This window comes from Aquila chrysaetos, chromosome 4, assembly GCF_900496995.4.
Source record: "Aquila chrysaetos chrysaetos chromosome 4, bAquChr1.4, whole genome shotgun sequence".
In the NCBI taxonomy this organism is placed as follows: Eukaryota; Metazoa; Chordata; class Aves; order Accipitriformes; family Accipitridae; genus Aquila; species Aquila chrysaetos.
In genome coordinates, this window is record NC_044007.1 from 14,431,882 (window position 1) to 14,446,856 (window position 14,975).

The 14,975-nt window shown below is 39.3% G+C and overlaps 1 protein-coding gene across 8 annotated transcripts in view; it reads right to left on the reverse strand.

The window, feature by feature from the left end:
* COL14A1 (collagen type XIV alpha 1 chain) overlaps positions 1-14,975 on the reverse strand; it is a 135,443-nt gene that overhangs the window by 107,955 nt on the left and 12,513 nt on the right. For 7 of the 8 annotated variants that reach the window (XR_003923002.1, XM_030011622.1, XM_030011623.1 and 4 more), the window contains exon 5: positions 13,179-13,265. The exons of the other annotated variant lie outside the window; for it this stretch is intronic. Coding sequence is in view for 6 of the 7 variants with exons in the window: in XM_030011622.1 (XP_029867482.1) it covers positions 13,179-13,265 (87 nt within the window). In the remaining variant the exon portion in view is untranslated. The remainder of the gene's footprint in view (positions 1-13,178; positions 13,266-14,975) is intronic. 8 annotated transcript variants of the gene reach the window in all.

The window sequence follows — 14,975 nt, forward strand, 5'->3', positions numbered from 1 at the left end:
AATTTTTTCCAATAAATAATAATTGTTGCATAATTACATTCTATTAGATCAGTTTTAGGGTTTCCCTCCTGCCATCTGTTTCCTATTCCCAGATTAATAAAATACTAACAATTGCAAGGCTGGCAAAGGATCTGTGATTCTGTTGAGAAAAAACATGAGCTTCTGAGTGTCATTCTCTTTTTTTAAGGTATAGCTAAACAGAACTGCCCCATCAAAGTCATAAAAGTATCTCAACCAACCTCTAACAGACACATCATTATTACTTGCAACTGATACTTTATTACTGCTTCTTGGAGAACAGAAGAACACTAAAGATTATGAAGCTCTTAAGGCAGAAACATCCACCACAGTTTGACACCACCTCCCTGCTTCCTAAGTATTGAGCTAAATTTGGATGTTGAGTTTGAAAGGTGTTGAGGGTGTGGAGAGAAGAGATGAGATACAGGATAGGGAGACAAGAGATAAGATATAAGTAGTATTTCACAGGCCACAGCCAATTTAGTCTTTTTGAAGGAACTACCATCCCCACGCTCACAATTTACAGTTTCCTTCCTTTATCATACTTACTAGAAAGATCAGTGCAAAAGACCAGAAATTTTACCACACATTTTTAACCACATAAACAAACCAAACCCAAGCAAAGGCGCTGAGACTAACATTTACTTCTGAAACAGCTGTCTGCACCACTATGCAGCCCTAATTCTGCTAACTTTCCTGCATACAAGGAAACTAAATATGCTCAGGCATCAAGCTGGTGCTCCAGAGAAGCTCTTTTGAGGATTCCAGGAGAGCCGAGTACAAGAATACCATGGCTCCACTTACTGAGGAATAATGAGCCAAACAAACACTTCATGAGCTAGACACACACGTGAAACCCAGCAGTCGGGTAAGGAAACAGGACTCCCTCATTATATGCAGACAGACTAGCATGAGCAGTACAGCTAACCAGACAGGCAAGAACACCTTTGAGATGGAAAACATGGACCACTCAGCCAGGTAAGTTAAGTTCTGTTTCAGCTACTAACTAGCACCTTTTTAACCAAGAGGCATAGCTCAGTTGTAACACCAAGGCTTACTCGGCACACAGGGCACCAGGCAAAGGGTGCTGACATGAGAGAGCCCAGAATCAGCATCAACAAAATGCATCAACAGGCCCAGAAAGAACACGAAGAACTCAGATTATGCAGTGACGGTGGAAATGACCCTGAAATCATCTCTCCTCAGTACAAGCTCCTGCTTGATGTTGATCAACAGTGTTAGTATCAGATGAACGGGACAGGCTGTGAAACAAGACTCCTCCCCTCTCAAAGTGTAAGCAACAGCCTTAAAAGGGAACTTGTACAGCAGACAGCTGATTTGGCACCTTCTAGCTGCATTCAAGACAAGACCATCTCAAGGATCACAGTCCCTGAAAAGAGATACCAAAACATTAACCTTAATCTCCCATTTTGCTGCCCAGAGCACAAAGCAATGCAGCTTGTTCGTCAGGGTATACAATACAACTGGAATGCAAATCCATGATGAGTTTGCTGATGAATGCATCAATCCTTTATGATTGTAGCTTTCTTACAAGAGGGTCTTGTAATGCACTTCAGTGTTTATTAATGTATCTGTCTGCTACCACCTCCCCAAAGCTTTCTTTGGTTCTCCCTTCAAGGTTGCCGTACAAATTTTAAAACCTGCCCAGTTTCAACTCTTTGCTATGTAGCTTCAGTTTCAAAGACTATGTAGTGTCTTATATCAAAGACAAGCATCACTCATGATAAACTGAGATATTTGCCTAGAATATACATCGTCATGAGCAAGCCTACAGACTCCAGATTATGAGAATTCATGCTACCAGACGATGAACTGTTAAGGAGTGTCTCAGCGTGGTAGTAACGAAAGTATTTCAATAATGAAGCATGTCAACACAGACCCTGAATCTGACTTAAGGTAACAGTCTCTTGCTGCCACCAGAATCTAGCCATGCCAGCGCACTGTGGATGGGATGGATGCTCAAGAGCTAATGACTTGAAGAGATGAAAAACAGTCTGAAGAGAATGAAAGACTGTTCATTTAATTCTATTAATCAGTCATTCAAGAACATGAATAGCAGTATCCCGCTTCAACCAATAATAGATTGCACAATAAAAGGTCAGTGCCTTAGGGAAAACTACCAAAAAAAAAAAAGCCCAGACAGGAGGTTTTCAGTTGGTAATGGTTCAGACTTACCAAGTGTTATACATATTTACGGTGCAGAAGTATGAGGACAAACATAACTCAAGGGTTATGAACCTGAGTAGTTCTGATATTAGGAGCTGGATCACTTTATGACAAAATTGAAACTTATGTTTAGGTCCAAGATAGGCTAAGTCTCTTTTTCTACTCTGAGAGAGTAGAAAGAGAGCTATAAAGCTTTTTTTTTTTTTTTCCTGAGCTACGGATTCCCTAGATATCTATGTCAATGCTGTGTTTACTTTTCAGTGAAGCAGATGCATTCAGGGAGAGTTCGTAAAGAGGGACAGGGAGGAAGACTGTGGATAACAGAAAGGCAATCTGTCCAATCTCCAGCTTCTGCCTGGCCTGGAACACTGTATGAGAGGTAATGCACAACCACAACCATTTATTTGATGTTAACATACTGACAGATGGAAGAAAAGCAGTTCCTCCTGCAGAAAGGAGGAGCCAGGAGATAAGTGGAATCCCTGGGTAAGAATGGAGACTGGCCATAATTTCTAATGCCAACCCTTTTATTTTCTGAACAAATCCAGAGTTTGTCTGGCATACACAAATTGAAGAAGGGATCCAGCAACCTCCATGTTAATACTGAATCTCAAACCAGGCTAAGGTAAATAAATAAAATTATTCACAATTTTACAGATAACCAAAACAGACAAGGCAGTTACAAAATATATGATACCCCTCTTATGTTAAGATCTACCACTCCCTCCTCAATCTTTCTCTCTTCCTCTGTCTTCCCTGATCTCACTTCAGTCAGGGGTTCTTTCTGTCAGGATCAAAGTGCACTACTCAGAGTGAACCATTTCCCAATTCCAGCCTTCATAGCCCCTTTTGGGTGTTCAGTTTCAAGCTTGCTTTCTCTCAAGAACGTATTTCTCTCTTACTGAGATGATTTCAACGCACTTGCAAGTAAACTAATGGCTATTTAGTTTGGCCAGATGGCAGATGTAAATGCTGCAATCTCTAAATGTAGCTTGCTTGGTTTGCTCCAAAGCAACTACCAAAAAGATGGCAAAGGAAAAGCATTTAAGAATTCTGTCCATGGCAGTGCTGATACTTCCTACCAGGTTTTCCAGTCGTGGGAGGCAGGAAGCAGGAGTCTGCCGACGGATCCTGGCCAGGTCCATAAAAGTATTGCCATTGCAAAAGGAAATCCAAGTTGCAAGTAGTAGTCAAAGAATACAAAAGCTTAGCTATGTCCTCCAGAGAAATTCGTATGATGAACTCCTGGAATAAGCATTGATCATCCACAGCACAATGAGCTAAACCTTCCAGACAGTAAAGGGGAGTTTACCCATGAGTTTCCTTGCAACAGAGTCCTCCAATAAGTCCTCCAGTGACTAACAAGGAATTTCTAATGTACAAAGCTCTGCATGGTGGCTCACAGGTTTATAGACTAGCTTGGAAACTTAATGGATCCCTCTCATTAAATTCTACCTTCTGAGAAGCACAGAAACCAACATGGCTTGGATGGGGTAACCTAAATTCATACGTCGAAAAAAGAAATGGTATATTCTGATAAGTCTACTTCATCTCTTGTTTTTAAACAGCTATTTGCATCACCTGAAGTTGAGAAAGAACATGTCCATGAGGAGTCACACAGAAGAAGAATGGAAAGCCATCACTTGCATGGCACAAGTTAAAAAATAGTCACTGTCAAAAAAAACATGCTCTGCAAACCTAGCATGGATGGGAGCCTGCTGATAGGATTACTGGGCAGGTTCTAAGTGGAGTCCAGAGTAGCGATCTTTTAGCACCACATCAGGATGGTGATCTGACCAGCAGCAAAACCACTGACACACCAGACCGGCTGCAGGCATTTAAGTGAGAGTCCTATTGGCAAAGACCAGATGGTCAGGTGCTGCAGTGAAAGGTGAGATAGGATGTATCATGGATCCTCTGCGTGGGCTAAGGTTGGACAGAACAAAGCCAAGTGAGTCCAAAGCCAAAGTGACAGAGTCTGAAACCAAAATAGGTATATAAAATTATTCCTGGTCTAAGCAGCTTCAGAGCGGTCAGAAGAGTGTGATGAGGGGAGCATAATTATAAATGCTTGCCAAAGCTTTGTGGTCATTCAAAATGTTCTCAAAATGCTGGAGCACGGTCCAAGCATTCCCCAGTCTTCTCAAGGCAGGCATGAGGATCTGAGGCAACCCCCCCAAAGAAACATAGATAATAGATTCATTTTTATGTTCATATTACCTTTAATTGATTAGCAAATGCTAGAACAAGCAGATATACACCACACACACAAGAGCTATTCACAATCATGTCAAAGGACTGCATGCCACTGCATGCTACACAGTGCTGAAAAGCAATTTTTGGTAAAGACTACTAAAATCCTTGTCAAGATGGTAAGCACAGAACTCAAAAGTAAACTGTAAAAAAAGCAGTCCTGAAGTAACTCAACAGCCTACACAGAGCATGTGTCCCCAGCTGTGAGGCAGTTAAATGACAGCAGACATGCATCCTGTTTCATACACGACAAGGTAATGCACCCACATATCCTACAGACACTACAAAGATGAAATATTCAAGTCTCAGTATGATGTATCTTTTAGGAAAATGTAGACAGTAGCCTACCACTCAGACAAATGCAATCAAAAGTTCTAAACTTCACTATACTTTTTGATGCAGACTTTAATTTACACATGTCCAAAACTGAACCTATCATATTGAAGTATTCCACAATGTTTAAAGAACTTACCATATCTCCGAAGTAGGAAATGCATCTACCCCTATTCTGCAGCATCTAAGAAACTGACACTAAAGACTAATGGCCAGGGTTATGTCTACACTTTGTAACAGAGAATAAGGTAGAAGTCCTTGAGCTAGCTAGTTCTAAGCAGGCTAGTGCATTCACCAGGGAGAGTGCTGTACTGGACAACATAGCTGCACTGCAATTAGTTTTGTAGTAAACTTGGTTGCATCTAGTTCAAGTGACTCTTTGATATTATACTGCACTACATTGGGGGGAAAAAAAAAAAAGGAAAGCAGAAACTTTAAACAAACAAAAACACTGATCAGCAAATACTAATCACAGAATTATCAAAAGTCACAAGATACCTCCCTGGTGACCTTGTGCTTTACCTATTATGCAGCCTCAGGCCAAGTAGTTCAGTGTTTGCCTCTTGTATAAGTACAGCATAGACCCAGAAACTAAACATTAATTACAGGGGTCTCATCTTCCTGGTATCTTCCAAGATCAGCAACACATTTTTATAACTTGTACTCACATTCTTATAACTTGTACATCATAACATGGTCTGTTCATGGTTCAGCCTGGGGGGGGGTTACTGCTTAGGGGGTAATGAGACTTATGGGATACAGGAAGGAGTATCTGGGGATGGTACAAGATTTAGTATGATATGTTTAGGGGAGGAACCAAAGGCAACAAAAGGGAGTGATCAAGGTAGTTTGGGGAGGGACAAGCATGGGAAAATAGAAAGATAAAGGCATAAAGGGGGCCAGTTCCATCTACACAGGTGGCTGGTTAGTACTTGTTTGGCCAAGCCCTGTGCTTGATCACCCCAGACCTATTGGGACTACAGGCTCAGTCTTGCTACTGGTTGGATCTGGGGGCATGGAGCTGGCGCAACCCTGCATGCTTCTACTTGGCTACAGGATTCAGTAATCCCTAACACAACACAAAAAAGAAATCATATCAACAGTGGAAAAGCCAAGTACTTTCCAATAAACCTTGCTTTTACCCTCAGATTGCCGAAGCAGATTAAAGTGCAAGGGCTGAGAAGATAAGGACTCTTTAGGAAGAACAGAATGGCACTGGGGAAAAAAAACACCCGCACAACATAGTTACAATCTCTTTTTTCTACTTGCTCACAATACAAGAGCTAAGGTGCCCTCCAGAAAGCTCAAGGAAACACTGTTAGTAAGGCCAATTATAGGTTGCATAAAGACATAGTTAATGAGTTCCATAGCCTAGGAGTTCAGTAAGTAATAAAAAAATAGAAAAATGTCATGACTAAAACCAACATTTGCAGTTACATTAGCCAGGATGAAATGAGTAAAACTATGAAATGCAGCCAACAGAGAAGTTCAGAAGGTATTCATTCTTGTGGCTTAGTCAAAAACCTCATAGCACTCATTTCACACTGTAGTAATACTTACTGAAGCATCTGACATTAACTAAACAGACAAGTTAATAAATTAGATAATTAGTCTCTTCTGCTGAATAGTATCTTAATATACCTCTGCAGATTTGTTCCTACTCTGCTTAAATAGTGCCATTCAACAGCTACAGAGTGAATGTCAAAGCTTATTTGCATCAAAGGTGATAGCAGTATTGGAAGAAGAAAGCAAATCAGCGTATTTTTCAAGTTTATTGCACCTCTCATTTCTGTCACTATCTGAAGACTGATGTGACCTCACTGCAAGAGTTATTATAATAGAAACCTCAGATATGTATATCATGTCATTTTGAGGAATGATATGCCTTTTGCATTATCTGATAGTGTGCATAGCACTGGAAGAAAAAATATGAAAAAAAATCATTCAGAAACATTTACTTTGAAAGATTGTAGAAATAATGTAAATGATATCACTAATAATGTAACATACATTGGGAAGACAAAAAAAAAATCAAAAACTATCTCACTGCAAAACAGGATAACTCTGGATATGTCTACACAGTTTTTCAGTCAGCTGAGAACTCCACCTGTTTTCTAGACATAGATCAGGAAGCTAAAAGTTATGTTCACAAGAAAAACTACAAAAGATCCAGCACCAAAGAGACATTGTTGCTGCATGATTCAAAGCACTGGCAGAGCACACTCACCTGAAAGAAACTGCAGGCATACTTATTCCTATTAATACTTAGCAGCTAAGTATCACATGATAGATGGCTTCAAGGTCTCTTTCCAGGAGACTTTGATACTGAACCCTGAAAGTGCTAAAAACTTGAAATTTAGTACAATACAACCAAAATCTCTTCTCTGGGCAGCACTGAGTAGTGAAGAACACAAAATGCGTGGGACCAGCATGTGTCAAAGGGAACTTGAGCAGCCATTCTCCACAATATTTATAACTTGTATGTATATATATCTGTATCCATAATAATAATATCACTAATAATATTAAATTCACTAAAGATCGCTAGTAAAGATCACTATTAAATTCTTTCAAAGGAAACATTTGTTTATCCTTACAGGTCATTTTTACCTCTTCCTCAAAAACATTTATATTTAAATTAATATACAAATGCAGGAATATCGATCAAGATACACAAAGTCACTATTCAATGTTTTTAACAATAGTTCATATTACCTACATACAGATAATATAATCTGGCATCTGCACCTTTCTATTATACTTTGTGGCAGACAAGGTATGGCATTACACAGCTCATTTAAAAAAGCTTCTGCAATTTTTTCCTATCTCTGAGGCCCACTATGATTTCTACATTATTTTTCACTCACCCAGTGTCTAATTTTTCCATTTCTAGTTGTCCTTTCTATACCCATGACCCAACAGATTAGCTATACATTTTCTTTCCTAAACTTCTACCTGCTTGTCTCTGTCTTCCATGATGAGAAACTCCGATCTAGCTTTTATTGTCAGTTGATTTACCCTAGAGCTTCCTCCCGTATACTCCTTTTGGGCAAGGAACTGAGGTGCAATACCTCTTTCCTCAGGTCATCCAGCTAGGCCCACACCAGCCGAGGCAGCTCAGGTAATGTTCTGCCAGTTTGGTTCCTGACCTGTGGTGAAGGTGACTCCATCAGAAAGAACCATCTAAGGGATTTAAAAAGTTGCAGTTCTCCCAGGCTTTTTAACTAGGCCACACATCACTAGATTTTCATAGGAATCAGTCAAAAAAAAAAAAAAAAACCCCACATCTGCCCCTAATGGACTTGCTCCAGCTATGAAATGCAATTTTCATCTGGGAAGGTTGAACTAACCAGCATGTTCTGTGCTGTGCAGTGAAGATCTCTGACCTCCCTAACAAGTCATACTTACTATATGACTACATTACATGTACTTTATGATGAGAAAGTAACTGTTACATTGCATCATACATAAATCACATAATCTTTTATGGGAGCTTATTTCTCATCATTTTAATAGTCTACAGTCTGTAGAAGGCTTATCCTGTGAAAACTTGATTCAGAAGACATCTGGTCCATACATGATCTATGCTGTCCTAAATCATCCCAATTTGAGATTTGCATAAGGGAATTTCTGAACAGGACAGGTTTAAGACTGTGTAAACACTTTAGTAGAGCATTAATAGAGGACCTCTTGTATTGAGTGTCTGCCCAGGTTTGGCAGCAGGGAAGCTGCAGAGGTGGCCTTTTTGAGAAGAGACCAGAGGCCACCCTGTGCCTTTGCACAGCTTGTGGGTGGCACCTCTGGGAAAACATATTTAAGAAAGGGCAGAAAATGCCAGGCAGAGAGAGGAGGAGGGGAAAAAAAAGAGAGAAGAACAGCAGATGGAACCCCAAGGTCGGAGGATGAGGCACTCCATGATGGAGCAGATATTCCCTGCAGCCTGTGGAGGACACATACTGGAGGAGGAAAAAGGTGTGAGAAGAAAGGAATGGCAGAGAGAAACCACTATGTCCTGATCATAACCCCTCAACACCCCTTTTGCATGGCTTGCTTCCTCTCTGAAGGGACTTGGACTGAGTGTAACCTGCAGTGATAACAAGGGAGGAGGAAAGGAGTCTGGAAGGAGGGGGGAGGTCAAGTTGAGCCTGGGAAAGCAGGGAGGAAAGCTGTTGTTTTAATGTTTGTCTTTTTGTTTCCCACTACATGCATTATTAATTTTTTTTTATTATTTTAATTGGCAATAAATCAAGTAAATTTTCCCCCAGTTGAGTATGTCTGCCTACCATGGTAATTGGTAGGCAGGCTCCCTGCCTTTATCTCAACCCCTGAGCTTTTTCATTCCTGTTCTTCCCATTTTCTCTCCTGTCCTGCTGGGGAGGGGAGTGAGCAAGCAGCTAGGTGGGAGTTTGGCTGCTAGCCTAGGCTAATTTACCACACCTCTCAACTAAAAACCCCCAAAATAATGTCCACAAGCAAGAAAATAAAACTGGCCCTTAGTATTTTGTTGTTTTTATTGAAATGGGTGGCTAAAAACATTTCAGACACACGGCGAAGTACTCTGCAGAGAATGGATATAGTCGTATATTTGCCACAGGAGATAGTCAAAACATTGTGATTCTCCCCTCCCCAAAGGGATTTGATTAGAGAATCACTCGTAGAAGCTCTCTGAGAAACTGTAAAACATCTGAGAAGGCACAGAATGTATTAACCCCTGTCGCTGTACAGAAAGGAGCTTTGTACATGAGGGAGTTGGAGAAGCGCCAAGGTACAACTACTCAAATATCAGTGCGTGCTGAAAGCAGCTGAGTCTGTGAGCTTTATCTCAACAGAGAGAAAGAGAAAAGGCTTCTGACATTATTAATATAAGCGTGCACAGCAGCAATAAATCAGTAAGCTGAAAACTGACAGGTTCTGAAAAATATAGAAAGGAGAGTCAAGACTTGAAAGTGGTTGTGCAGAAGAACTAGAGAAGGTTTCTGGAAATCAAATATAAAGTGAATATTTGATGGATGAGTGCTAGACATTAAACCTGAATTAATTTGGCACAATGACATTACTGGATATACACTGGAGGTTTGTTTGAGATAAGAGCATAGTACTTTGAGCAGGAAAGAAAGGAGTAAATCTTTTCAAACTACTTGAATGGGCAGGACGGAATAGATGGAAAATTTTAATCTAGGTTACTGAAGCTGCTGGAAAAATTACTAGCAAGCCACACAAGCCACTGACAGAGTTCCAGAAAGACAGAGTGAAACCCAAGTACAATCTAATTTAAGGACAGCAGAAAAAAAGTAGATTTGGGAGTTTAGGAGAAGACATCCATACCTCCCAGCACTACCTAGAGCATCAGACAGTTGGCAATCAAATAGTGGACAGCACTGCAGAATCAGTCCTCCAAACCACAGATGCAAATAAGAGTGAGAAGCTTTGAAACCACCTGGAATCATTAATATAGTTATCCATCTTGTATTTCTTAATGAAGAGCTGGTTTTTATGAGCAGAAGAGTTATGGTGAAATCTTTGTCCCACTGAAACTGAAAGTGAAATTTCTGTGGTTTATTATATGACCCTGAAGCAAGTATATTAGCTAAGTATTTATAAACAACAAATGTCTATGATTATGTGCCTTTTGTGCCTTTCAGGAAAATCAGCAGGATACATGAGTTATCATAATGCACAAACTGGACCTTGCATTAATGAGAGAGTCCACATGATTTTTCATACACACTGAGCAGTGTATTGCTGTGCTTTATTAGTTTTGTCCCAAAACATTGATTTCAGATTTTCTGGCCTACTAACTGCCAAATCTGTCCTAATATTGACACTGGAGAATTTTGCCAGAAAATTCTCCATATGCAGAAGAATGACTGATGACTTCTGCCTTTCTAAGGCTTGCAAAGACACTCTAGTTTCTTCTTATGTAAACATCCTTCTGTAACAAGTGGGGCAGATGTTCACAGAAGGCACCTCCTTACATCAAAACTTGACTCTAATACTTGCAGAAACGGTAAAATAGGCTTTTGCTATTCTTTCAATCAAGACAAGAGCAGAAGCCACAACCACTGACAATACCAATCTGGACAACGGTTGTTTTCAATTTGTTTGGTGGGCAAAGATTGCTCTTGTTTTCAGATACGATACAATACTACCTAATAATTTCTTTTGTACTGTTAACTCTTAAGGTCTTACCAACTTGATCAAGGATATAACACAGCCACAGAAGGAAGCAAGGTTGCTATTAAATCCACCAAATTTAGCCACATAATAAATTGTTATGAAACCAATTAACTGCTGGCCTGAATTCATTTGGTCATACTCAAATAATTTCCTGCCAAACATCTGCAGAGGATCAAGTTATTCTTCATGGTTTTGCCATAAAATTTTGCTCTTATTTCTTTAATCCATTTCTTTCACAGACTCTTCCTTATTATTATTTTTTTTTGATCCAATTTCAATTTGAGGTGGAACGGTCTTTATATATTAAACTAGGAAAGTTTTGATACCATTACTCTTTGTGTATCAGTTCTGAATTCACTTCTACCCCAGCTACACATTTTTTGCTGATGCTGTTATTTCTGCAGAACTTTTTTGCTTGGACTCTCACTCTACTCCCACTGAAGTCATTCAGTTGGAATCTCCATCACTTTGAATAATCGTTATACTGCGCAAAGGGAAGAAATATGCAATAGCTAGACAGTAGGAAAAAAGTCTATTACTTTACATTAAAATATAGCTGGGTTGGGAATAGAGCTAAACAAAATCAAGAATTCATAAAAATTAGCATAACGTTTTTTCTTTTTGGTCAGTTTTGCTGATCGAGAAGTTTGTAACCTTTGCCTTTCTTTCAAAGATATACCCCAGTTTTCTAGTAAAACCTGCTACAGTAAGTGTAAGGCAATAGCTTTTCACAAGTGCTGGATGGAAGTGTATTTTGCCCTGATACAAACTGCCCCAATACAACTGAAGTTTAGATGAGTAAAAAGTTGTGCAGGGAGGAGGAAAGTGATTGAGCTAAAGACTTTTCAAGTAAACAAGAATCCTAAAAGTGGAGAGACTGCAGATCCAATCTCCTCTTGCCAACTGTGTTTTTGCCCCTATTCCCTGAAAAAGCATAAATCCTCTCCCACAGTCTGGCAGACACTTTCCTCTGTCTGCAGTTAATCAACATTTTCCTATTACAGGCCCAGTTTTCCCTTCTTCAACTTTTATCACTTGTCCTTCATTAAGAAAACAAATCACATTTTCCTTCTTTAGTTCTCTCATTTCTTCCAACTCAGTCTTCCTCTACACATGAAAGAAAGATCACCTATCCACTACCCTATCATGCCCTAGCAGGTATAACTTGATTCTTTAAGTGTTGTAAATACTAGCAAACATTCTCCCCAATGCACCCAATGTGATGAATTCAAGGATGCTTTGGCTTGAGAAATGCTGTACGGAAACAAATTTGTACAGTGTTAATAAATACAACATGACGGAAGTATGTATGGTAAGAAGAAAAACCCACTGAAGTGAGAAAAATTTGCATGGGCTTCAAGAAGCTTTGGGTGAGGTCTTTGATACTTGCATTAGTAGGAGGCAGAGCTAAAAGAGATGGGAGAAATGGGATTCTTGAAACTGTCCAATTTATTCACAGAAAGACTATTTAAGGTCATAGCAAGCTATTCTCGTCTGTGCTTGTTCTGTACATCATAAATAACCACTGAAGGGAATAATTACTGTTGGGGTTACTTCATAAATAAGATGTTATTTGAATTTTAGAATAACAGGAAATAGAGTTATATATTATGCTTGAAATAGATTTTCCTGTCCATACTAGACGAGCTTCTCATGACAAGCAATATCATGTTTCACCAGAAGATTGACTCCTTGCAACTGGACAAAATATTTCAAATGTTTTCATATATATGACCTACATTCAGACAGAGTTATCAAGTTATTATGTGCCTAATAATACAATAATACCAATTTGACCTTAGATGGGAATTATTACTGCAAGTCTGTCTTGCAGCCAAGATGATATGAAATTATTAATATGTATATACACACGCACGCACTTCTTTCACTACTCAAAGTGCACCCAGTGGGGAAGTAGGGGCAACATGATTTTTTAATACAGGTTCAAAGACTGCTTTTATACTGTTCATGGTGGTATTTAGTCCTTACTGTATAAAGTGGTAAAGCAAAACACAGAACTAAAAGCAATACTTCTGTTGCAGCAACTCTCCAATATTCCTGAAAATACTGATTTTTCCCTTCTGTTTAACATAACCCTGGGAATCAGACTTAAAGTACTGACTTAAAGAAAATCTATACAATGGCCAACTTATATAAAAAAGTTGATTATTTTCAGAATATCACACAAGTCATATGTGTTATGATCTGACCTTCTGGAGCTGGTTTACTCGCATTTGTTTTTTCTGGATCTTTCACCTTGGATTTACTTGTTTCTTTTCTTCTCTCTATATCTTTAACTGAAAAGTAAGGGGGGAGAAAAAAAAAAAATCAGTCAAACTAGAAGCAGTGCAGTCAGAAGCATGTAATTTTCTTCTGCCAGATAAAGAAGTTGCACGCAACATCTTGCAATATGCTTAGGTAACAAATGACTGTTATTGGGTTTTCCCTCCCTCCCTTTGGGTTTATTCTTTTTATGAATCTTTCCCCATCCTATCATCATTAAAGTTCTCGAAAGTGACTCTCCTCACACAAGGAGAGTCCAAATACAGTGACATCAGCACCTAAGCCCACGCTGACAAGATCCAGTACTGGAAATATAGTCCAGAAAATTGGCAAAGCTAGCTGGGGTAAGTCCAGCATTGCAGAGTTCCACTCCAAGTCATTTAACACAAAAGCACATAAGCCAGCTGTTACATTATCCTCTTCAAAGAATCAGCTTAGATCCCATGCCCAAATCTGTGTTCAGGGCACCAAATACTCCCATGAAAGCAAAGTTGCTCCAAAGCTCAGACTTCAACAGTGTCCTGTCCCACAAGTGGGTGGGATACCTACCTTATTATGTCCCAGATCTCTCATAACAGTCAAGCAGAACCCAGCTTGATTAGCAATTCCTAATATTCATTAGTAGCCAGTATCACTCTACTCATAGTCCGAAAGATTCTGGTAAAATCATTGCTAAAGTCACATACTAGAAAAAAAAAAATCCTTTCAGAATTTCCTTGGAACGCTAATTGGTGTCAACGCCCCAGCTGTCTACAATGGCCAGGAACAGCTTAAAAGAATGAAACAGAGAATATCTTTCATAGAAAATAAAATTCTACTCCAATTAAAATCTTTATTTTATGTAAAGCTGGATTATGACTGACATTCATCCAAGCAGGCAGTGAATCTTAGCCAGGATCAGAGTCTGTCTGTGCTACATCGCTCAAAAAACACTGTGAGAGGGTGAAAGAAGGTTATCTGTCTCTTGAAACATATGATATAAAATAGACAAGTATTCTGTTTTACAGAAGTGGAACCAAAGTCAAATGCATTTCATTAATTTACCCAATAGTATATGGAATATCTGAAACAGCCAAGAGTGCTCTAAGTTCTAATCCAAAATGTAACCACAAGACCATCTTAAGGTCTTAGGAAGACAACAAGCCATTGTCAAACATCTGAGTGTGACCTTCTCAGTGTGATAACCCTCACGCTCCAGGTATAGAGGTAGGAAAACTGATGGGAAAAAAAAAAAAAGCTGAAATTTTGACTCCTCTCCTTACTAACACAGTTTGTGTACCTGTACATCACCTCTACCTTTAGCAAATGGTTGTGAAACTGGTTCAGAAGAAAATTCAGGTCAACAAGCTTGCTGAGGAGTCAGCTTTTACCAAGGTATATTTTGGTTATTAGCTGGGTTACAGATAAAGCCATGATGATGCCAGGTCTTACTCAGAATTCTGAGTCTAATCCTTACCTAAACAAGTCTCCAGCTGAAATAAAAGACATTAAATTACCAGAATAATACTAGTCAAAAAGGATGCCATTGCTTAGCCTTCTAAGAGCATTCCTTTGAGAAAAGGCTAAGAGCAAGCGAAGGAGCTGCTTGATGGCCTCCTCTAACGCTAGTGCTGTTGAGCAGCAAATCTCCAGAGAAACAGTACAAAAGTCTGAAAATGCTCATAGAAGACAAGTTGGTTACATCCTGACAGAGATTTCTGGATCTGGGAAAACCATTTCTAATT